The sequence below is a fragment of the Petaurus breviceps genome, unplaced genomic scaffold (genome assembly GCF_028583685.1).
Source record: "Petaurus breviceps papuanus isolate PSGF00001 unplaced genomic scaffold, PetGlider_PUasm1.0 186, whole genome shotgun sequence".
NCBI classification, from domain to species: domain Eukaryota; kingdom Metazoa; phylum Chordata; class Mammalia; order Diprotodontia; family Petauridae; genus Petaurus; species Petaurus breviceps.
In genome coordinates this window covers 42741436-42766212 of record NW_027185798.1, presented here as the reverse complement: position 1 = coordinate 42766212, position 24777 = coordinate 42741436, and the positions used below count along the sequence as shown (strand labels likewise).

Sequence of the window (24777 nt, the reverse complement as noted above, 5' to 3'; positions counted from 1 at the left end):
AGGCACTGTGCAAAGTAAGCTCTGGGGATTCAAATATAATCACAAACAAAGAGAGTCTTTGCCTTCAGGGAGCTTATATTGTAGTAAAGGGAAATTATACATAAAAGAAAGCTGAAAAGCTCTTAAAAGTAAAGGATTGTGGACTAAATATCGTGGGGAGTCAGGAGCAGAGCCAGAGAGGAATGAAGGTGAGCTTGGACCCTTCCCTGAAATGGAGGATCAAGGAGGAGCTGATCAGTCAGATGAAAGGATTCAAAGATGGTGGGATCTTCCAAGATGAAGACAAACACTAGATCCTGGTAAAAGAAGACTAGACATCCAGAGCAAAATAACATGCTTTTTAAAAGAAATTATATCATTAAAGGACCATAATATATTCTCATTCTCTCTTATTTTCTTTCTCTCATTTTCTCTCTCTCTCTCCCTCCTCTCCTTCTCCTTCCCTTCTTCCTTCCCTCCCTTCCTCTCTCTCCTCTACTTTCTCCCCCCTCCATGCCTCCCCCAAAAAATTTCAAATGAGAAGTCACTTTTGTCATGATTAGGATGGTTGTTATTAAGGTATGAAAAGCAATATCCTAGTCATTTTGTTAACTAATAGCAATATTTTTGCTTATATTCAGCATTATTATTATTGCTTTTGTTAGTATTCCTAGTCATCTGAAAAAAATAAAGTTATAAAATTTCATTTTTGTTAAGCAGCTTATTTGAGAAACTCTGTTCCAATGTGAAAATTTGGTTATAATGTTACATTTAATGCTTACCTTTATTTCTAATTGAAATATACTATCTTGAATTTTGGTTATTAGTTAAATGAAATAAATTTATACATTAAATTTATTTTTTCAGTTTAATTAGAATTGAAAGTAAGAGTAAACCATATCTTTATGTAACCCTAAGTTATAAACATGTTACTTTATCTTGCTACTGGTGCATTTTTTTTTCAGTTTTTTTTGGTGAGAGATTTCAACTGTACAGTGAAAGAAAAATTTAAATACATAGAGTTGTATTGTTTAGGCAGTTCAAGGCAAAACTTTTGGGAGAATCCATGAGGGAGTGAAAAAGAGCAGCACTGGCCAAAGAGAAGAAAAACTAAGTCTTATGTAAGAGGGAAAAATGTGTCTGTCCTAAAGCATCATCTTTCAACAGTTCTATTTTCCTCTTTACTTTCAATGTAATTTTCCCACTTTGAAGTTAACATTATGTTCTTTATAATCACTGTGGGTTTTTGTTTGTTTGTTTTAGTTTTTTTACATTTTTCTTCCATGGACCTACACCATTGGCTTGTCCCAAATTTCTTCAGATCTTGATCAAATCTTTGCATTTTAAGGTTTCAGTTTTCTTTATATATGTATATATGTATGTATGTATATATATAATTTTTTCATATAAAATCATTTTATTTTATTGATTTCTTTTGATTTTACATTATCTTCATCTCCAGTTTTGTTCCTTCTTTATCCTCTACCCAAGGAGCTGTCCCTTGTTACAAATAAAAAAGAGGGATAAAAAGTAGTTCAGCAAAACTAGCCAACCCATCAACTAATACATGCAGCATATTCATTTAATGTTCCACACCCATTGTCCCCCAACTTTGCATAGAAAAAGGATGTATTTTCTTTTTCTTTTTTTGATCCAAGCTTAACCATTATCATTAGATAGTATTAATGGTTTTTTGGTTTGGTTTTTTCCTTTTATCCTATTCATTATCCTAATCATTATGTTCGTTCCCTACTCCCCCCTCCCCCATTCTGCTACATTAAAATGATCCTATTAGTTTTATTTGTAAATTATCATTTCCTCTTACTGGTAGCTGTACCGTTAGTGGCATCATTTGTGTGTGTGTGTAAGATTAGTTTAGTTTATTTATATTTGACAGCTTTCATATTTAAAATAGCAATTTTTAAATGTACAATTTATATTTTTATTTGCGGAGTCTAAGTATGTGGAAAAATCTGAAGTAACTAATAACTAATAATAAGATTAATTTGTGTCATAGAAATGGTTTATATTCATAAAGTGAAACACATAAAATCATAGAACTATGACAAGAGATGGTTAACACACTGAATGTAATTACAATTCTCCCCCCAAATAAAAAAAAGAAGATATAACAAACCCTTTTCAAAAGCATCTTGTAATAGAAAGATTTATAGTAACAGAAAATACTTTTTTTTACCTGAGATTATACCATTTATTTTCATTTCCTTGATATGTTTTTCTCATTATTCTCCAAGGAGCAAATCCAAAATTTTATGTAGAATATTGTGACACTTCAAAGAAAATTGTGTTCAGGGTCTGTTCTTTCATACCAAGTTACTTGCCATGGCAACTAAAAATGGTTAAAACTAGAATAGAGGAGAGTTATTTAGGTTTTATTTCTAGTAACTTACATTGTGTTCTTGAACAGTACAGTACACTCTTACATAAGACTGTGTATATTGCTGAATTCTTAGAAAACAGACAATTATGAAAACACAATGTAAACTGAACAATGAATGGGAGAAATAGTCATATTATCTAATGTAACAAAATAGTACTATATATATGTAATATATAAATCAAGTTTATTTCTGTACCATACCTCATCAAAATAGGTGCTGTCTTTTATTTCCTAAGAGTGTTACTCATAGATCATTGATTTTCAAATAAGTGACTCTTTTGCATCTAACCTACAATTTTTAAGAATACTCATTTCAGTCTTAGATGATATTAGACTTTCCAGGGTGTGTAATACTCAGATTGGCTCTTTTGGTAAATAATAATTATAGCTGTGATTGCAGAGTCATATAATGTATGCATGCAAAACCTCCTGCCCCATGACTGAGCTTCCAGAGATATTCAGGGTATGTTATATTGGCAGTCTCTGCTTGTACTTACCAGGAGACTTGGCTTCTGAATACTGAGGAACATAGTAACCGCATCTACTAAGAAGTTAGGCTTATAGAGGACTTTGAGATACAGTCACACCAAGTACTGACTGACCTTAAGGGGCAGAATTGTACAGAGATTTTGGGGTATGTAATTACCTTCCTTCATCATCAGAACTTCTCTCATCCTCTGATACTCTGCCTGGACTAATTTCCCAGTGGTCAGCATATTTCTACCTTCTCTGTTCAAGTGATACTAAACCCTCATTTGCCCACAAACCACCTTCCTCAACCCTTGCTCTATAGCCCCTCCTTCCCATCTTCCTTAATTAACCCTTATTCCCCTAGTTTCCCACTCTGCCTACCTCTTCCACTATGTCCTCTGGAAGTCCTTGCCCAATAATTAAAAACTTTATTGATATTCCTCTTTTTTCCATTCCCTCACATTCACTGAAATCTGGTTCACCCTACATCATGAGTGCATACCTGGCCACCACTCTTAGTAATTGACAGGTCCTGGTGTGGGAGTCAGAACATATGTTGTTACTCACTGTCACGTACAGACTCTCCCACTAGCATCAGTTAGCAACTTTTCTAAGGTTCTAGCTATACAGGTTTATTGTCCAATTCAAATCCTGGTGGCCACTGTGTACCAATCTCCAACACATTCTTTTTTTTTTTTCCAGTTAAGTGCCTGCCTGGGTCACCTAACCCTCCCTACCCCAAATCCTGCCATCACAATAGAGGACTTAGCATATATGTTAATGTCTCCAAATAACCTGATTTCCCAGTTAATCTATTAAACTCCCATGATCTACCCCTCCATTCTACCTCAGCTATACACAAGTGTGGTTATACCTTAGATCTTGCCATCACCCACAAGTATTCTGCTTCCTAGTTTAAGCATTTCTTAATACCTTTATCCAGTTATAATCTGTTATTCCCTCCCTCTTCTATCATGCTGCTCCTCCTATGCCTTACCATTACTTTACTAATTCTTCATTCTTACTATGACCTTTAGTCCCTTTACCACTCAGTACTTTTCCATTCTACAACCCAGTAGACAGTAAACTCTACTTTGTTTTGCCTTTCCAAAATAAACTCGTTGGTACACTTAACTATGTCACTGTTTGTGCCCTACAAAAGTCCAACTCTGGATTCCTCCCACCAGACCTCCTCTCCTACTCACATACTGCATCTCTTCCTATCTTGTCCAGGAGACTGTCCCTACAGTCAGTCCTTCTCTTTTTCTCTCTCTAATAGTTAGTCTCCCCCCTCTTTACTGGTTCCTTCCTTGGTGCCTACAGACATGCCCAAATTCTCCCCCATCCTTAAAAAAACCCTCACTTGATTTTATCTTCCTTGCTGCCTGAATCTCCTGTCCTTTTTAGCTGAAATATTTGTAAAAAGAAAGTACATTCAGTGCCTTCAATTCTTCCTCTCACTGTCTTCTAAACCTTTAAAATCTAGCTTTTGAGTTCATTGTTCAACTGAAGCAGCTCTCTTAAAGTTACTCGTGATTGCTTAATTTCCAGGTCTAGTGGCTTCCCCTCAATGCTCATTCTTCTTGACCTCTCTGAAGCATTTAACACTATAGACCCCCTTCTCTTCCTCTGAGTTTTTGTAAAACTTTTCTATCTTAGCTCTTCTGCTTGTCAGTACTACTCCTCAGGCTCCTTTGCTTGATTTCCTCCTCTCTCTTGCCCACTAATTATGAGTTTTTCTTAAAGGCTTCCCCCCTCTTTTCTCTCACTTCAGTTTATCAGCTCTCAGAAGTTGTCTTCTGCATGCAGATGAGATCTATAGATCCCAGATCTATATATCAACCCTCTTTTTTTCTCTCACACCTGAGTTCTAGTCCTACATCAGCAACTGCATATTGGACATTTCTATCTGAAAGTACCTTGGGCATCTCAAACTCAACATGTCCAAAATAGAATTGATTGTCTTCCTTCTTTATATCCACTGATCTTCCAGACTTCCCTCTTACTGTTAAGGGCACCACTATCCTTGAATGCCAGCTTTATAGCCTCCGTGTCACTTTTGATTCCTCATTCACCCAACATATATATTTAGTTACAAAATTCCTGTCATTTTTTTCTTTACAACATCTTTCATGTCCCTTTTTTCCTAGTAAGCCAATCGCCAACTTAGTTTAATCCATCACCAAGTGCTTATTATAAGCCAGTCCCTGTGTTAAGTGCAGAATATGCAAATAGAAAAAATGAAACAATTCCTATTTTCAAAGGACTTGCATTCTAGGGGGAGAGGCAATAAATACAAACCAGTATTTGAAGCATAAATATAAAATTAATAAGTTAAAAGTACATGTGTATAAATATGTATATTAGTGTGTATATATATTTGTTATATGTGATAATAGCATTTATATAGCACCTACTCTGTGCCAGACACTGTTGTTAAGGGCTTTACAAATACTGTCATTTGATCCTGACAGCAACCCTGGGAGGTAGGTGTTATTATTATCCCAATTTTACAGTCGAAGAAACTGAGGCAAACAGGTTAAATGATTTGCCCAAGGTTACACATCTATTAAGTGTTTGAAGCCAGATTTTAACTCAGATCTTCCTGACTCTCAACCCAGCACTCTATTCATTGTGCCACTAAGCTGCCTCTATGATAGAGAAATAGAAGGTGGTTGGGAGTGAGGGCACTAACAGCTGGGGGAATTACTAAAGGTTTCGTGTAGAAGGTTGTGCTTGAGCTGCCTCTTAAAAAGAAAGAGAGGCAAAAGAAGGGAAGGAGGGAATACACTCTAGTCTAGGCCCTCATCAGTGGCTTGGACAATGTAACTAGCCTTCTAATTGGTCTCTGAATTAAGTCACTCCCTATCCAATTCAGTCTCCACACAACTAATTACTAAGTGATTTTCAGATCCAACCATGTCATTTCCCTCTGTGTAGCAACTCTAGTGACTCTAATATGAAATACTGAATGCCTCTGTCTGGCATTTGGCCACTTCCTATCTTTCCAGTTTTCTTATACATTAGTCTGTTCCACACACTCTGTCTTAATCCATACTGGTCTGTTTTGTGTTCTTCATACATAATCCTCCATTTCCCAGCTTCAGCTGTTGCCCACCTTTGGAATTCCTTCACACCTTCACTTTTTAGAGTTTAACACTCCTCCCTCCTTTTCTACTTCCATAAATTGTGAGCTCCTTGAGGGCAAGGACTGACTTAAAAAAAATTTATCTCTAGTATTTAATACAGTGCCCTACACGTAGTAGACAATATTTATTGGATTTGATGGGATGTAGTAAGGGCTTAATAAATGTTTTTTGATTGATTGCCATTTCCTTTCCTTTAACATATAGTAAATATGTGTTTGTGTGATCTTATTCTATGCTTGTTATGTTAATTACTTTCTAACTCTCTTCTTGAAGAGAGTTGAATTACTTTCTTTGAATTACTCTTGAATTACTTTGTAACTCTTTATGATGTACAGGCATAGCTTTCGCAAGTAGTTGACAAACCCTTAACCTATTTCACTTCTTGATCCTGAGACGTATTTTCTTTCTTTTTTTTAAAAATCAATTTAATTTTATTTTCAGCTCTGAGTTCTTTCCTTCTTGCTTTCCCCTCCCTATCATTGAGAAAACAAGAAAAACAAAACCTATTTCAAACATACTCAAGTAAAACAAAATCCTGTTTTTACCATGATTTTTAAAAATGCCTCAAACTGTACTCTGAATCTATCAGTTCTATATCTGAAGGTGGATAGTATGTTTTATCATGAGTCTTCTGAAATTGTTGGTCATGTTGATCAGAGTTCTGAGGTTTTCAAAGTTGTTTGTCTTTGTGCTATTGTTGTTATTGTATAAATTGTTCTCCAGGTTCTGCTAATTATACTTCCCAGATTTCTTTGAAACTATCCCTTTTCATCATTTATTATAGCATAGTAGTATTCTATCACATGCATATACCATAATTTGTTCATTCATTCCCTAGTTTATAGATACCCCCTCAGTTTCTAATTTATTCATCACCATGAAAAGAGCTACTTTGAATATTTTTGTACATATGGGTCCTTTTCCTCTTTCTTTCATGTCTTTGGGGTATTGACCTAGTAGGAACATCACTAAGTCAAAGGGTATGCTCCATTCAGTAGCTTTTAGGGCATAGTTCCAAACTGATTTCTATACTAGTAAGACTAGTTCACAGTTCCACCAATAGTACATTAATGTACCTGTTTTCCCACAGCCCCTCCAACATCTGTCATTTTCCCTTATTGTCATCTTTGTCAATCTGTTGGGTATGAGATAGTAACTCAAAGTTTGTTTTAATTTTCATTACTCTAATTATTAGTGATTTAGTTATTTTTTTGTTATTGCTATTGATAGCTTGGATTCTTTTCCTCCAAAATGGTCATATCCCTTAACCATGTAACAATTGGGTAATGACTTATTCATGTAAATTTGAATCAGTTCCTTTTATAAACCTTAGAAATGAGACCTTTAGCAGAGAAATTTGCTGCAAAGATTTCCTCCCTCAATTTCCTTCTTTTCTAATTTTAGCTGCATTGGTTTTCTTTGTACAAAAGCTTTTTTAATTTCATCTAATTAAAACTACCCATTTACCTCCTGTGAACCTTCCCATCTCTTATATGATCATGAATTCTTCCCCATCCATGTATCTGAGAGGTAATTTCTCTAATTTCTTTATGCTATCTCTTTTGTGTATAAATTATGGACCCATTGGAGCTTATCTTGGCATACAATGTGAGATGTTGGTCTAGTTGAGAATTTGGTCTACTTTCTGCCAGACTGATTTCCAGTTTTCCTGACAGTTTTTTTTTTTTTTGAATAGTGAGTTCTTACCCATGGAGGACCAGGGATCTTTGGATGTATCAATACTAGGTTACTGTCTCAGCCATATTTTCCAACATAATTTTTCATCTCCTCCCCATTGCTCACATTGAAGTCATTGAATATCAAGGTTTGGATAGATTGTCTCATCTTCTGTAACATACACTAGGTAACATAAGATATATAAGCTACAATTATTTTCATGATCTTTTTAAAAAAGCTAGCATGCATTTTAAGTACTTTGTAGTGAGATGACTAGGTGTCCTGTGAAATGACACTTCTTTGTGATGTAGTGCAAGATAAATCCAACTCCATAATTCACCTCTCTTTGGAGAAACTACTATACAAGATGTTCTTATGTATATGAGTATATGTAACTACAAATTCTTTCTCTTCTGCTTTTATATCATAGTAAGAATGTCAATGTAGATAGATCCATTCCTCCAGTACTAAATCAGCTAATGAGATGTTGGATAAAGATTGTGCAGTCGATAGTCCGTGAACGTTTGTTAAACACCTACTATGTGTCAGGCCCTATGCTGGGGATACAAGTACAAAAAAAGGAAGTTCCTATTCTTGACAAGCTCACAATCTAATGGGCAACAAGTATTTATTAAGAACTTATTATATGCCAGGTATTATGGTTATGCCATTGAACTAATATTTGTAGGCCCTAGGAACATAACATTTAGGTCTGGAAGGGATTTAAGGGGCCAGGAAATCCAGTTCTCCACATTTTATGTAAGAGGAAACTGAAACCCAAGGAAATAGAGTAACAATCCTAAAATCACATAGGTAAGATTAGCAAGTCTAGGACTCAAACCTAGGCCCTTTGATTCCAAACCAAGTACTTACTCTTCGTGTATCCTGAAGCCTGGCACCTTTTCATCTTCCAGTTCCTCTGCCCTTGACTCTTCCTTTCTAACAGAACCCAGGGTCTTCACAGTAGCCAAAGCAAGTGAAACCCATAGGGAAAGGCAGCAATGTTACCTATTAACTTGTACTGAAACTACTGGTAGGAACAGATAATTTAAGAATTGTATGATTCTTAACTCCCTCTGTGGCCATTTCCCCACTATTCTGTCACTAACATTAGAAGTGAAAGGGGCCTGCATAGAAGTGGAGGCAATTTCCTATCTGTATGTTTCATGATTTACCATAGTCAGAAAATATTCATCTTAGAGGGCTGAGCATTGTCATAAGGCTCTGCATTCTTGAGGCTTGTTCATGACCTCAGGTTGTTAGGTTTAACATGAAGCCTTTAGAGCTTGTTTTAGAACCTTCTAAAACACAAGTGGGGTTTTATTGGTGTCCTCATGGTGAAAGGGAAGGAAACAAGCATTTACTGAGCACCAGATATGCCAGGAACTGAACTTTGTAGATATTGCTTCATTTGATCATCATAACAGCCTTGGAAGGGTAGGCACTGTTATGATACCTATTATACAGCAGAGGAACAGAGAGGTTAAATGACTTCACACAGCTTGTAAGGCCAAATTTAAACTCAGGGGTTTCTGGCTTCAGGCCCAGCTCTATATCCCCAGAGACACCACCTAGCTGCCTCAAAAGATTGCATGTTTGGGGCCAAGCAAAATGGTTGCATTAGTTAGGTAACTGAATTGAACAGCCAATAGTAAAAACAATTAACCCATTTGTATCATGGGGTCTTAGTTGGCATAACATGTTCATCGTGGAAGAGGTCACAGATAAATCTTTTCCAGTTCCTTCATTTCAAACTGTGGCCAAGTCAGGACTTATAACTCAGCTCTTAATGATCCCGAGGCCTCCTTGTTACCCTTGTTATTCTTTCCTTCCATTCCCTTCCATTTGTTTTATCTAAGGAGATTGTGAGCTCCTTGAGGGCAAGAATTGTTACTCTGCTTTAGTGCACAAATATATGCCTGGCACATAATTTTTTTTTTTTTTTGCTTTTTGGAGGGCAGTGACCTGCCCAAAGTCACACAGCTAGTAAGTGTCTAAGTGCGCATTTGAACTCAGGTCCTCCTGACTCCAGGGCTGGTGCTCTATTCACTGCGCCACCTAGCTGCTTCCAAACTGCACATAATATTCTTTTAAAAATACTTGTTAATTTGTCAGCTAGGTGGCATAGTGGGTGGAGCCCTGCACTTGGAGTTGGGAAGACCTGAATTTAAGTGCAGCCTAGGACTGGACTCTTAATCAGTTGTGTGTCCCTGGACAAGTCATTTAACCTCTTCCTCAGTTTTCTCATTTGTAAAATGGGGATAATGATAGCACCTACCTCTCAGAGTGGCTGTGGGACAAAAGAAGAAATTTGTAAAGCTCTTTGCAACCTTAAAGCACCTTTAAAATGCTAGGCATCGTCATTATTATTACTTGATTGTTTTTGTACATATTATTTTCCTTATTAGAATGTAAACTCCTTGGGGGAAGAGATGTTTTTGATTTTTCTTTGTAATCCTGTATCATGATGCACTGTCTTGGCACATCATATAACATTTTAATTAATACTTGATGATTAATAAATGAATTCAAAGATCTATTTTTGCATAGAATTTTGGAGTTTCTTAATAATTTAAAATATTTTCTTTAAGTCCTAGATTAAATTAAATTCTTGGTTTTCTAGTACATAAAAAGATTTGTAATGAGTTTGAATTGAGGAACATAAATGACTTTGTTTTCTAGGAATTCATTCTTTGGAAATAGAAATTTTTTGATCGATTTATAGTAGATTTTTATCACCTCATTCCTTGTAGGTATAGAAATAGCCTTTTACCTTTATTGCCACTTCAGAGTAAAAGAAAAACAATTTGAGATGAACAGTCCTAACATTATTCTTATCTGTTCTCTTGATTGAAGGCAGTTCTGCCTCGTGGTATAGGTTCTTAGGACTTTTCACATTGTACATTAGAAATTTTCCAAGGTTGGGTTGAAATTTTTAATTAAAAAAATTATCAGTCATTCATCTAGCATTTATTAAGTACTACATATCAGATGTTATTCTAAGTTCTGAGAATACAAAGAATGGTTTAAAAGACAAAACAAAACAGTGCTTGATCTCAAATAGCTGTCTTAATGGAGATGACAACATGAAAACAACTGTGATCAAAGGAGCCATAAACAAGATAAATTAGGTATGTTCTCAGAGGGAAGATATTTAAGTAATCTTAATGAGGAACTGGAAAGGCTTCCAGAAGAAGGTGGGATTTTAGCTGAGACCTGAAGTAAGCCAGAGAAGGGGTTGGGGAGTGCAGGTGGGGATATATAGGGAGAGAAGTCCACAATCAGATAATAGCCAGTGAAAATGCTCACAAATCAGGAAATGAGAGTGTCCTATAGAAGGACCAAACATAAGAAGACTAGAAAGGAAATAGCTAGGTTATGAAAGGCTTTTAAATTCCAACAGGAAATTTTATATTTCATCCTGAAAGTAAGAGAAAATAATAGAATAATAGAAATTGAAGCTTATTGAATGGGGATGGGGGTGGTTGGAATGGAATGGAGTGATATGGTCAAACTTGCATCTTAGGAAAATCAGTTTGGCCGAATGGAGAATGGATTGGATTGGGGAACTGAGAAACTATTAAATATCTCTTTTAAAAAGAATGAATTCTACAAGTTATCTGTTTCTGTCCCATTGTTAAAGTTTGGTGATGTTAATATATAAAGGTAACCTTTTAGAATAAAATCTGAACTTGAAAATTATAATAATTTGCACCCCAAATAACTAGAAACATACTCATCTTCCCTTATAACTATCCACTCTACCAGCTTTTTGGACAAATCATTAATAACAGTACTTCTACTTTAAGACTTGGGAATTCTAAATACATAACTGCAGTTTGCAAAGATTAATGAATCTTAGTGTCTCTTCTTGGAAATTGAAGGGTACATTGGAGTAATTTCTGTCTTCTCTCATGAGAAAGAAACAAGAGTAAAGTCCCTCAGTTAGTAGTCTGCTAAAGGGGAAGTGTTTGCAGGGCAGAAAGGTGGGTTTGTTAATGATACCTGACATGAGAAGCACAAATAAGTAATCATTGTAAATGATATTACTATAACTCAAATCTTTGTAAAAATAAATAAACAGTTGTGTACTGTTCTTTAAGAAGAACTAGGATAATATAAACCTTTTTGTCAAAAGGTAGAATTCCTGAGAGAGGATTTACTTTTTCCCATTGGTTACTGATTGTTTTAAACTTGATCCTGTTAATAGACTTAGAGGGAAACTTCTTATGCATTGGGTATTCCCTCTCTGGAGCATACAAGAATATAAAAAGGTATCAACTGGTTGAGAACCATAGTAGTGGAAAGCAGTCACCACTGAGATCATCAGAATATTCATAAAGCATTCTCTCTTATTTCTTTGCTTTCAAGGTATATATTACATTAGAAGAAAATATAATGATTTAATGGGTCCTTTTTATAATGGGATTTCAGTACTTCAGAAATGTGTAATATAATCATTGTAGGTAGATTAATGGAGATTTGCAATTTCCTCCTTTTCACACCTACCTAGATGGTCTTCCTGGATTGCTTTATTCCTCCCTTTCCTCTGCCACCCAAAAAAAAAAAAAAGGTGGCCAGCCATTTGTGGATGAGCATCTCTAAACTTAGTTGCACTAGTCTTTGTTTATCCATTTATAATTTGTTGTGATATGGGTATCAAATGATGATATAAATCTATTTTCTGCCAAACTTTACAGTTTTCCCAGTATTTCTAGTTGAATGGTGTCCTTTTACTAGTATTTGTGTTCTTGAGTTTAATCATATACTAGAATCATACATATTTGTTTTTAAGTCTTTATCTAATTCATTCTACTGGTCTATGATTCTATACTTTTATTCAGGTATCAGATAGTTTGGGTAATTATTACTTGTGATATCATTTGAGGTCTGATAATGCCTTCTTCCTTTCTAATTTTGTTCATTATTTCTCTTTTATACTATTGCCCTTTTTTATTCTTTTATATGAATTATTTTGTTTTTTGTTTAAATCTATAAAGTAACCCTATGGTAATTTGATTAGTTGAGCAGTAAATCTGCAAAGTACTTTGAGTAAAATAATAATTTTTACCACATTTGTGTGATCTAGCCAGGGATGCTAAATATTTCTCCAGTTAATTTAATTCTTTATTTTTAATGGAAATTGTTTTATAGTTATTGTTTATGTATGTCTTGGTAGGTTAACCCTTAAATACATACATTTTGGTCTCTTAAATGGAATTTCTCTTCCTTTTTTTTCCTACTGGTTTTTGTTAGTGATAAACAGAAATCCCAATGGTTTAGATGTTGTTGGGGGTTTTTGTACTCTCCTACTTTCTAGGAACTGTTGTCTTATTGTCTTATTCATTGAATTTCTGATAATCCCAGTCTAACATAACCGGAAAAGTGATTCAGCTTCTGTTTGCTCTTGTAAGGAGATTTACCACCTCTAGAAGCAGCCCACTTCATTTAGAAGAGATTGAACTGTTTGTTAGGAAGCTTTTTTTCTGACATCAACTCTAAGTTTGCCTCTTTGCAACTTGTGCTCCTGACCATGCTTTCTGGGGCCAAACTGAAAGCAGAACCAGAAAAAACATGTGTAGGAAAGATGTCTTTCCTTTCCCCCTTTCTTCTTTTCCTTTATGGCAGGAGGTTGAGTGTGACCTAGGTCAAGTCTCCTACCTGCTTTTGTAGGCCAGCTGAATGTTTTCTAGCTTCTAAAATAAAGTTTTATTGTACTTTAAAACATAAATCCTGTTTTTAGCTTTCTGTTGTAGTTTGCTGATCCTTGCTTTATGGTAATTCTTGTTTAAAGGTGAAGAAGGAAGTTTGATTTGGCACTGCTGGAAAATCGTTATCTCAGCTGGTTTTGGACAACCCATAAACTGATTGCTGGACATCACCTGAATGTCTTATAGCATCACGACCTCAAAAGATTTCATTACATTCCTCCCAACCTCCAAGTCCCATTCCTCAACACACACACACACACACACACACACACACACACACGCACACACACACGCGCGCGCGCATGCACACACGCGCACATCCGTATCCCTGCTCCAAACTTTGGTTTTCTTGATAGTACCTTCCTTCCAGGCCCCCAGTTTTGCAACTTTGGAACCATCCTTGATTGTTCTCTTTTCTCATTCCCATGTCCAATCAGGTTCTAAATCTAGTGGATTCCTCCTGAACAACATTTCTCACATCTGTTCTCTTATCTTCACTCACATTTTTTATTCTACTTTAGAGTCTAATTCCTTACCTGGGCACTGACCTCCTTGTTATTCCTCAACCAAGACCCTCCATCTCTGTACTGCAGGCATTTTCACTGACTGTCCTGCATGCATAGCTTGCTCTCTCTCTCCTGATCTCTGCCTACTGGCTTCCTTCAAGTACCAGCTAAAATGCCACTTTCCTTTTCTTAATCTTAGTACCCCTTAGTTGATTATTTTTAGTTTATCCTGCATATGGCTTTTTTTGTACATACCCATTTGTAGGTATGAGCTCCTCTGAGCAGGAATGTATTTTACCCTTCTTTGTATTCTTGGTGTTTGGCACAGTTTCTGTTTCTGTTTCTAAGTTCTTAATAGCCCATTCACTGAGTTCTCCAAGACTAGCTTTTACTACCATTTACTCTGTGGATATCTTCTTTGTGATTATGTACATACTTCTAAATCTGCTACATAAGGATGTGAGTTTCTTGATGTCAGGGACCCTTTTGTAAATTGATTCTTTGTATCCCTAGTTCTTAGATTAGTAAATTTAGTAAATGCTTGTTGATTGACTAAGAATTTTTCTTGACTTAGTTTTGTGATTTTTTTTAAATCAACTTACTTTCAGAAACTTTGAAATAGAGCTACAAGTCATACATTCTGCTAAACGTTTGTAAATATTGCTGTTTTATAGATCTAACAAGCAAACTATAAATCATACCAATAAATCCAGTCTCTAAAGTTTCAAATTATGAATCACTCTAAAGAGCACATGATTACAAATTCATACTTAATATTATGTTTATAAGTTAACATTTTTCACTTGTTTCCTGTGGAGAATCAGGGTATATAATTAAAGCCTAGAGCAGTGGTTCCAATGGTTTATGTAATGATGCCAACTTTTTTTTTAAAGAACAAGCAAATAAATAGAATGTAGCCCTTCACTCTGCTTTTCTTAACATAATCAACACACTTAAATTTTCTTAGCTTGCATATATTTTAAATAAAATAAAGATTTTTTGGTAATTATATATATAATATAATATATGTAATAAGTATATAACAAAAGTGAAATTCGTTATTATTGGTTCATAGATTCTGAGATGGACTTTTACTATCAAACCAATCCTAACCTCTTTTTTACAGCTAAAGAAACTGTTATGGGAGAAATATCTCTTCTCTGAGTCCATGTGATAGGTAACTGCTTCCAAAAATATATTTATCACAATCCAGAAATTATGGAGGTAAAGACCTAAGTTTTATTATTATACTCAAGCATCAGCTCAGGCCTCAGAGAAAACCTGAAAATTATGAAGATTCTGATAAGGCTTCAGAGAAATAATTGATGTATTGCAATCTTGTACATTCCTCTTAGACCATAAAAGTTAAAGAGAAAATAGATCTATAATCCCATGCTTCCTTCAGTGTCATATAAAATTTGAACAAATTTAGTTAAACATATATTCCCTGATCAAGTAAACTAAGGTTACAGATTAGACTACATTTACAGGATGGGCAGCTAGGTGGCTCAGTGTATAGAGCACTGGGCCTGAAGTCAAGGAGATTCATCTTCCTTAGTTCAAATCCAGCCTCAGACATTTACTGGCTGGGTGATCCTGGGTAAGTCACTTATCCCTGTTTGCCTCAGTTTCCTCATCTGTAAAATGAGCTGGAGAATGAAATGGCAAACTACCCTAGTATTTCTGCCAAGAAAACTCCAAATGGGGTCACAAAGATTTGGATACAGCTGAAGAACAACAACAAAAAAAAGATTCACAGGCTGATGGGTGAGGAAGATTTCCATGTCATCAAGGAGTCAGGAACAGTTAAGATTGTTCCTCTGGCTTCTAATCTAAGGAAATTTTGCCATGGACAGGCTTTGGTCAGGTGAGGTTAATATTAACCAAAAAATGTAGGAGGAATAAAAGGAAATAAAAAATTGTCATACCTGAGGCCCAGAGAGGTTAAATGACCTTGCCCAAGGTCACAGAGATATTTCAAGGCTTCTACCCAAGCAAACAAGGAGAAGTAACTGAACCATTAAATAAAGAGTTTCACATAATTTGCAGAATTCAGCACAAACATTATTTCATTTGATACTCATATCAACCCTTTGTGATAGGTACTGTAAATATTACTCTTTTATTCATTATTTTCTCTCTCCTCCAAAAAAAAAAAATAAGAACCCTTCTCCCTATTACTATTAAGTAATAGTAATTGATCACTTACCTTGAAGTGGTAAGGAAACTGAGGATCAGGGAACTTAAGGCAGTCAAAAAGCATTTTTAAGTGCCTACTATGTGCTGACACAAAGCTTAGCTCTGAGGATTAAAAAAAAAAGAACAAACTGTACTCAAATAGCTCACAGTCTGGTGGGGGAGACAACATGCAAACCAAATATGTTCAAACCAGCTATAAGCAGCATAAATAGGAAATTATCAGGAGAGGGAATGCACTAAAATTAAGAGAGATTCAGATAGGCTTCCTGTAGAAGGGATTTTAGTAAAGTCTTAAGGAAGCCAGTAGGTGGAGATGAGGGAAGAGATCATTCCAGGCTTGGGGGACAGTCAGAGAAAATGCCCAGATCAAAGAGATGGAGTCTCTTATTTGTAGAACAGCAAGGAAGCAAGTATTGTTGGACTGAAGAATACATGGGGAAGGTATAATTTGTAAGAAGACCGGAAAGGCATGTGTGGAGGGAGGGAATAGTTTATGAAAGGCCTTGAATGCCAACCAGAGGATTTTTTTATTTGCTCCTGGAAGTGTTAAAAGAGGTAATAATACTGAATCTGTGCTTTAAGAAAGTCACTTTATAGACTCATGAGGACAGACTGTTTACTTTTTATATATGTAAAATAGATGTCTAAGATTCTTATCAATAATTGGGTAGTTTATAAGAAAGATTGGGGTAAGTCTGAGAATTTTATGAATTCAAAAAGTAAAACCATTTAGGAACAGCTTAAAAGAGTAATTCTTTGATGTGCAAAAGGAAGAATTGATACAGAGGAATTAGATGGGGGAGGAGGGCTGGTAGTTCTGGTAACCTACTTTCATCAGGAATAGGTTTAAGAGGGAACAATACATATATATTTAGAAGAGTATAAGAGTCTTCTAAATTCAGAAGAAATAAAATGATAGGGACATAGGGAGGGGGGAGAGGTCAAGGGTGGGATCTTTAGAGGGAAGAGGGAGAGAATAGATAAAATAAGGGCATAGGAGGGTGTTTAGATTTAGGGAAATGGGAGGCCAGGAGAGGGATCCTTGAAGGGGGTAGGCAAGTAATAGGAGGGCAAGGTAGTGGGTAGAAGTAAAGTGGAGGAGGCAGAAGGAATAGGAAACAAGAGTGTAATGTAATATCAAGGAAAGGCAACTTCCCAAGGTTCAGAATACCAACATAGGTGCTCTCCATTTTATTCAGTGACCAACCAAGAACAGAGAAGATCAAAACATGACATCATTCCAAATACAGCATTTACTAAATGTGATTAAATAATCTCCAAGGACTACCCCACCCCAGGACCTTCCAATCATTCAATCAATTACAAAGTTCCTGGTCTAAATACTTCTCCACCCCTAGGCTTACCTTCCTTTAGTCCACCACAAAGCCCCTCTTCTCAAATGGAGATTAGTTTCCAAACATAAGTAAAGTACATTCACTTGTTCAACCATAGAACACAAAAAGGTCAAAAGTTCCCCACCCCTGGATCACAATTGAATCTACCCCAGAGTTACATCAAGTTTAAGCACAGCACTTAATACCCAAATAGAGGTCTTTTCTTCATCTTGACTCGAGGCAAGTTTGCAATCTTAGTTCCTGGGGAGACAAGGCTTAGCAAGGCCACAAGATACATTGCCAGTCCCTTCATGAATTCACCCTCTTTCTGTAGAACAGTCCTAGAACCCCTGAAAACATTAGCAAAATCCTCTCCTAGGATTTCTGTAAACATACAACAAGAAAATCCTTCAGGGCTTCTGAACCAACAGAAAGGTTCCCAGACCCCTGCAACAACAGCACTGTCCTTCACCAGTGGACAGTATTCACTCTGCAGGACAGTCTCCAGACCCCTGCAACAACAGCACTGTCCTTCACCGGTGGACAGTATTCACTCTCTGTCTGCAGGACAGTCTCAGGGCTTCTTAGCCAACAGCCAGGTTCCAGGACTTCTTCAACAACAGGACTGTCTTTCACCAGTGGACAAATCTGGCAAAACAACATCAAAACAGACAGACAAAGTACCAGCAAAACAGCCATGTCTCCTCAGTCCTTGGCAGCTCAGGGGGCAGTCTCAAAAGTCCAGGGCAATTTAAAGCGGCCACCAGCAATTCTCTTAGTCTCTCTCTCTCTCCAGGAGGTGCTGCTTCCAAAACAAAGTTCTTCTGCCTCTCTCTTGTGTCTCTCCAAATCTACATCACCAGCTCCTCCCAGTTCAGGACTTTCTTTTCATATCAACAAGTCTATCCCCACAGGTGGGATTAACAAACTCTGGGTTTTAACACAATCAATTTGAAAACCAAGCCAATACAGGGGAATCTTTATGTTCTATTACTATCACAAAGAGATATAATCATACATTTAAAAAAAGATCAGGAGTAGAATAGGTTTGGGAAAGTATATGTATGTATGTATATGTGTATTTATATATCTATAGCTGTAGAGAAACATGTCTCAACTTTATTGTATTAAGGGAAGGAGAACAAAATAAAAAAGTACACAAAAGAAAACTCACAAGGAAGGAAAGAAAAAATGGACAATTCTCAACATGAGTATTATTTATCATATAGGCTTTCTTGAAATGAAAATCTATTGTTACATATTTTGAATCCTGTTTTATGTTCTGCAATGCACATGACATGCTTTTTTCCCTAACTTTAAGTTTATGATATGTTTTTGTTTCTTTTCTATATTCTGTATTTGTGTTTGAATCTAAAATAAAATTTTGAAAAAGAAAGTCACTTTAGTAGCTGAATGAATGATAGAGATAGGCAGACCCGCCGGTTGCAGTAATTGAGGTGTGAGGTGATAAGGACCTAGAGTGATGGTCTTGTCAGAGGAGAGAACGGGGCATATTTGAGAGATGTTTCAAAGGTGAAATTGACCAGCCTTGACAATAACTTGGATATGGAGGAAGGAGTCCGCGATGATTCCAAGGTTGCAAGCCTGGGTGACTGGGAGGATGGTGATGCCTGGACAATAATAGGGAAGTTTGAAAGGGATAAGAATTTAAGGTGAAAGATAATGAGTTGCTTTGGATGTGTCGAATTTAAGATGTCTATTGAACATCCATTTTTAGGTGTCTGGAAGACGATTGGAGATAGATATGAGACTGAAGGTTAGCAGAGAGGTTGGTACTTGCCCAAGGCCATACATTTAATAAACAGGTCACTTTAAGTTATTTAAGATTTTCTTTTTGTCATGCAGTTTTGCTTCTGAATTGTCTTAGAGAAGGAAAACTAATATTTTTTACTTTGCTAAGAACTTGTCACTAATTTGAAAGTACCTCCCTGACACATAAGTGGTTGTATGAACTGGGCAAGGCACTTAACTTTTTAGTAATCTAGTCTAATCAACTCTAAGACTGAGGTAGAGAGAAAATGCTTCCTGGCCTCCATGGGTAAGGGGGCGTTATCCAGATTTGAGAACTCTAACTGCTCTTGAAATCATAGGTCCAACCCCTGTCTCTGCTCTCCCATAATTATTACTATTAAATTACCTTGACCAATTATAACTAATTTGTTAATCTATCTTCCTTAATTTATACTTCTTTGCAATTTGTAACATTTCTCACTGTGGAGACAGGAAGGAAGAAAGGAAGACTGGATTTTGTTTAAGAGGCCTGGGTTCAAATCCCAGCTCTGACTGGGTATATCAGTGAGCTGGTCTGTGTCCCAATTTTTTCCTGTATAAAATGAAAGTGGTGGACTAGAGTTACTGTAAGGCTCCTTCTAGTTCAAATGACTGTTAATAGAATGGTTTTACTGTTGCCAGCTTTATCAGAAATATTTATTTTATGAAAGAATTCTGGTGTTTTCCTTGCAACTATACATTATCGGAGCTTCACCTTTCTAGGTATAGGAGTAGACCGTAGAAATTAGCTTCTCCTAGGATATGAAGATATTCAGCTCCTTTATCTTTTGTCTTCTCACCTTGGAGAGCTCCCGGGTTCTAAATACAGCAGTTGTTTAATTCTTTCTTTCAGGAGTTTTTACTGACAGAAGTATTCTTTGAGCCATTATTTCTATTGCATCTTTTCTCATTTAATTTTGCCTTACTCTATGCTTTTTGTTATTTTCACATTAAAATTTAATCTGGGTCCAACACATCTCACATCATCTCTGGTTAAAACTTAATGTTATTAAAATTGAGGAAATCTTGAATTTTAAAAAGTGTTGCTACTAGTAGTCCCAGCTTAATTACATTTTTAACTTCATAAGTACAGTTCAGGGTTATTCTAACCCCAAGCTTTATTTCTACATCTTCAACAAAGATAGAGCAGGCACTAATTCATTTCTGTGAAGTTAGGACCCCACTGGTATCTTCAGATCTTCTAGAACATTGTTTCTTACCTGCAAACCCTTAGGTACTCTTTCATATGGGCTATATGTGTGGAAAATGGTACAGAAACAGTTATAACTCATGTGATAAGTTTGACAATAGCAGCTATCTAAATGAATAAGGAGCAACTACTGAGTTAAAAATATGCTCCATTTTTAGCTTTGACATCACAGTTTTGATAGTAACTAAAAGTCAAATAATAGAGGCAGTTATTGATTTAATCTGTTTTGTCTCATTGTATCTCATTCCCTTCGTAATGAGTTCCAGCTAATTGGAGTCTTGACTGATAATTGACACTTAACAGAGACAAATAGGGTGGTGGATTGCTTTATTTTATTTTTTTAACTTCTGCTGGCTCTATTTTGCCATATGCAAACCTTTACCAACCATTCTACTGCCCTCTGGATTATCCCCCACTCCTACTTCCTTCTAAATCTTGAATTTCTCACTTCCCTGTTTACATCATCATTACTACTCTAATAAGGGGAATAAAACTTCTCACTTCCTTGTGTATATGACGCCTTTCTGTTGAGTGGGCAGATATCCCTACTCACTTTCTTTACTCAGGAGTTCAGACTGAGACACCCTTATCACCTTGACTGAAAGCAATGTTTGCATTTCATAAAACTGACTAGTAAGAAAGGTTTCTGGCAATTACTTTTTTATATTATGTTCCATATATTTATATAATATGCACATATGCGTTGTTTTGCAAATAGTGTACTCTCTTACCAGCAGACATATCATTTAATTAAAGAAATAAAAATATTCTAGAACAATATGGTCCACAAGGGTTTGTCTGTTTTATAGCTATTGCTATGTTATTCTTATCAGTTTCATGAGTTATACCCCATAAAATTAAGCCCTGAGTAATTAACCTCTTTGTCCCTTAGACTGATCCTTGGAGGACAGTCTGTCACCACATCTATACTCACAGCCTGTCTAATTTATCAGGACTTGCCATTGCTTACATTCTTCTGGAAGAGCCTTTTAGAATCTAGGATATGAGCCATAGGAGTAGAACTTTAATGAAAGTAGTTGCTGGTGTTCACAAAATAATATGTGTTCTCCTTTTCTTTGTTGTTGTTGTTTTTTTTCCGATAGGAAAAGTCATCAATAAAGATTTGCGTCATTATTTGAGTCTTCAATTTCAAAAAGGCTCAATTGATCATAAACTCCAGCAGGTGATTAGAGACAATCTCTACTTGAGAACCATCCCATGTAAGTATTTGAATGCTGCAGTTAAAATGCAAGCATTCTAGTTAAACTAAAGATATATAGATAAAATTGCATAAAGGCTGCAGTTCTGCTATATAGAGATCGAAACATCCTCCACCCTACTCCCTAACCCCTGGGATTGAGCATTGGGCTGCAAGAAGCTTTTGAAGAACTTGCTTAATTATTTTAGAAAATTGGAAAGTTTTTGATTATAAAGAAAAATTAGCATTATAAATAAAATATTTAAGATAAAACAGTCGTATTGCTTTCCATTGCTTTACTTCTCATTGATTTGCATAAATGAAATTGTATGTATTTGTTATAAGCACTGTGGTCAGCTCTTCAGATACAAAGACAAGATAGTCCCTGCTTTCAAGGACCTCACATTCTAATAGAAAGAGACAACTCATAAAACCAGAGTTGCAGACAGTAAAGGGTGTTTGGTTGAGAAATCACACCTAGTGAATGGAATTTCTGGGGAGGTGATTGACATGCCCTTTCCAGAAGCAATGGTAGTATTGATTTGATGTTTGTTCCTAGAGCAAGAAAAAAGTAAATAGCAGGGGAAACATGCAGCAGGACAAAAGGCCTGGGGGATGTGGGTGAGGGGTGGTATAGAGTCATGGTCCATGGTTGGCAAAGTTTAAAATTTATTTAAAACTGTCTACAGGTTTAAAACAGTAAAATTTTGAGTTAGAAAGACCTTAATTTGAATCATACCTCAGACACTTAAAAACTTTATGACCCTAGGCAAGTCACTTAATCTTTGTGATGCTCAATTAGTTATTTATGGGGTGGCTAGGTGGCGCAGTGAATATAGCACCCATCCTGGAGTCAGGAAGACCTGAGTTCAAATCCAACTTCAGACACTTAACACTTACTAGCCATGTGACCCTGGACAAGTCACTTAACCCCAGTTGCCCTGCCTTCCCCTTTCCAAAAAGCAAAACAAAAAAATATATAAACAATCAATTAGTTATTTATGTGCTGGGCTCAATTTCATCTAATATATAAAATGAGGATATTAATAACTGTGGTACCTGCCTTAGATACTACAGGTTTGTTGTGAGGATTGAATGAAAATATATCTATAAGGTACTTTCTAAATCTTAAAACATTCTTCAGGAAGTCAGTCAGCAGGCATTAAGTACCTATTTACTCTGTGGTAGTCAGTATGCTATATCAAAGTCGGTTATTATTGCAGTAACTGAACACAAGCAGTATATATAGTACAATTTAAATGCAAGGGCTGCCTCTGGTAGAACAATCATTTTCTCCCCCAAAAAAGGGAAGAATTCAGTGCTTTCTTTTTCTGTGGACTTTTAAATTTTTTCCTTTATTCTAGAACTTGGTGAGCATATTCTTGTCTTCCAGAGATGTTAGTTGGTGGGGGAAGGGAGGAAAAATAAGCTTTTTATAGCACCTACTATTTGCTAGGCACTGTGCTAAATGCTTTTTAAGAATATTATTTCATGGGGCAGCTAGGTGGTGCAGTGAGTAAAGCGCTGGCCCTAGAGTCAGGAGGACCCAAGTTCAGTTCTGGCCACAGACACTTAACACCCATACCCACACACCCACACACACACAAACTAGCCATGTAACCTTGGGCAAGTTAATTAACCCCAACTGCCCTCCAAAAGGCAAAAAATAATATTATTTCATCTGAGGTAGATGCTGTTATTATCCCCATTTTACAATTAAGGAAACTAAGGCAGCAGAGGTTAAGTGACTTGCCTGGGGTCACATAGTGTCCAAGACCAAATTTGAACTTAGGTCTTCCAGACTCCAAGTCCAACATTCTATCTTCTGTGCTGCCAGCTGCTTTGTGATATACGCTGACAGAGCACCCACTTATTCTATAGGTAGTGATTTAGAAGGAAGAAGTTTATTGTATAACTTACTTTACGTGACTCAGGATAGGGAGTGAAAGCAAGTCTAATGATTTGGAAGTTGAAAAGAAGCTGAGGTCTGTTTTCTCTCTCTTGTTTTGACCTCAAGGCACAGCAAAGAACCAAAGTATACTACTTCTAAATTTAATGATAATAATATAACAATACCTACTATTTATTAGTGCTTTAAGGTTCCTCACAACAACCCTGTGATGTAGGTGCTATTATTAATCCCATTTTACATACGAGGAAATGGAAGCAAACAGATTTAATGACTTGGCTAGGGTCTCATAGCTAATAAATGCATAAGGTCATATTTGAACTCAGGTCTTCCTGACTCCAAGTCCAGTCCTCTCTCCGCTATGCTACCTAGAAACATATTCATTTCGTGAGCATACACATACATATTTGAAAATATTTATGTTCTTAAATAAATATGATCAGATAAAAGAATTTTAGACTTGAACATGTATTAACACTTTTTCCCCCTTTTTTTCTCAGTGCTTAACACAATAGTATATGGTAGATACTTAGTAAATGCTAGTTGATTGACTGACTGATTGACTATATCCGTGTGCAAATGAGGTAGTGTAGACAGGTAGGTCTTGGGAATTGAGTAGATTTAGGAACTGAGAAGTTCTGATATTGGAGGGAACAACAGTATGTATGTTGAAGTTTCCTGGGAGGAGGGTAAGAATTGGGGTGGAAAGACTGAACTAGGCACTGAATTCATTGAGAAACAAGGGAGAATGCCTGGGGATGTCCTCAAGGTAGATCACAACTACCAGAATCTTTAGTGGGTGTTAAACTTTGTATTGATTGAACCTCAGAGAATGAGAGGTTACTGAATAATAGCAGTAAAGAGAGTCAGGAAGTAGCAATGGGGGTCAAGTAATATATAGGTAATATGAGAGCAGTAGTTCCTTAATACAAGGAATAATGTCAGGGTAACATTGTCATATTTTTATCTTAAGTACTTCCTAGGTTCTCCTTTGCTGAAAGCAGTAAAACTTCTGTACTAAAGTTAGGTGGGGTTTTTTGTTTTTTGGAGGGGGAAGGGCAGGGCAATTGGGGGGTTAAGTGACTTGCCCAAGGTCACACGGCTAGTAAGTGTTAAGTGTCTGAGGTAGGATTTGAACTCAGGTCCTCCTGACTCCAAGGTCAGTGCTGTATTCACTGCACCACCTAGCCACCCCTAAAATTAGGTTTTCACTTTGAAAATGATTTAGGCTTATTCTACATA

General features: G+C 36.3%; 1 protein-coding gene across 2 annotated transcripts in view; it reads left to right on the top strand.

The window, feature by feature from the left end:
* The window catches only part of MAGI3 (membrane associated guanylate kinase, WW and PDZ domain containing 3), a 235183-nt gene that overhangs the window by 89301 nt on the left and 121105 nt on the right, over nucleotides 1-24777 (top strand). For both annotated transcript variants that reach the window (XM_069090327.1, XM_069090328.1), the window contains exon 2: nucleotides 21532-21648. In XM_069090327.1, the coding sequence (XP_068946428.1) occupies nucleotides 21532-21648 (117 nt within the window). The remainder of the gene's footprint in view (nucleotides 1-21531; nucleotides 21649-24777) is intronic.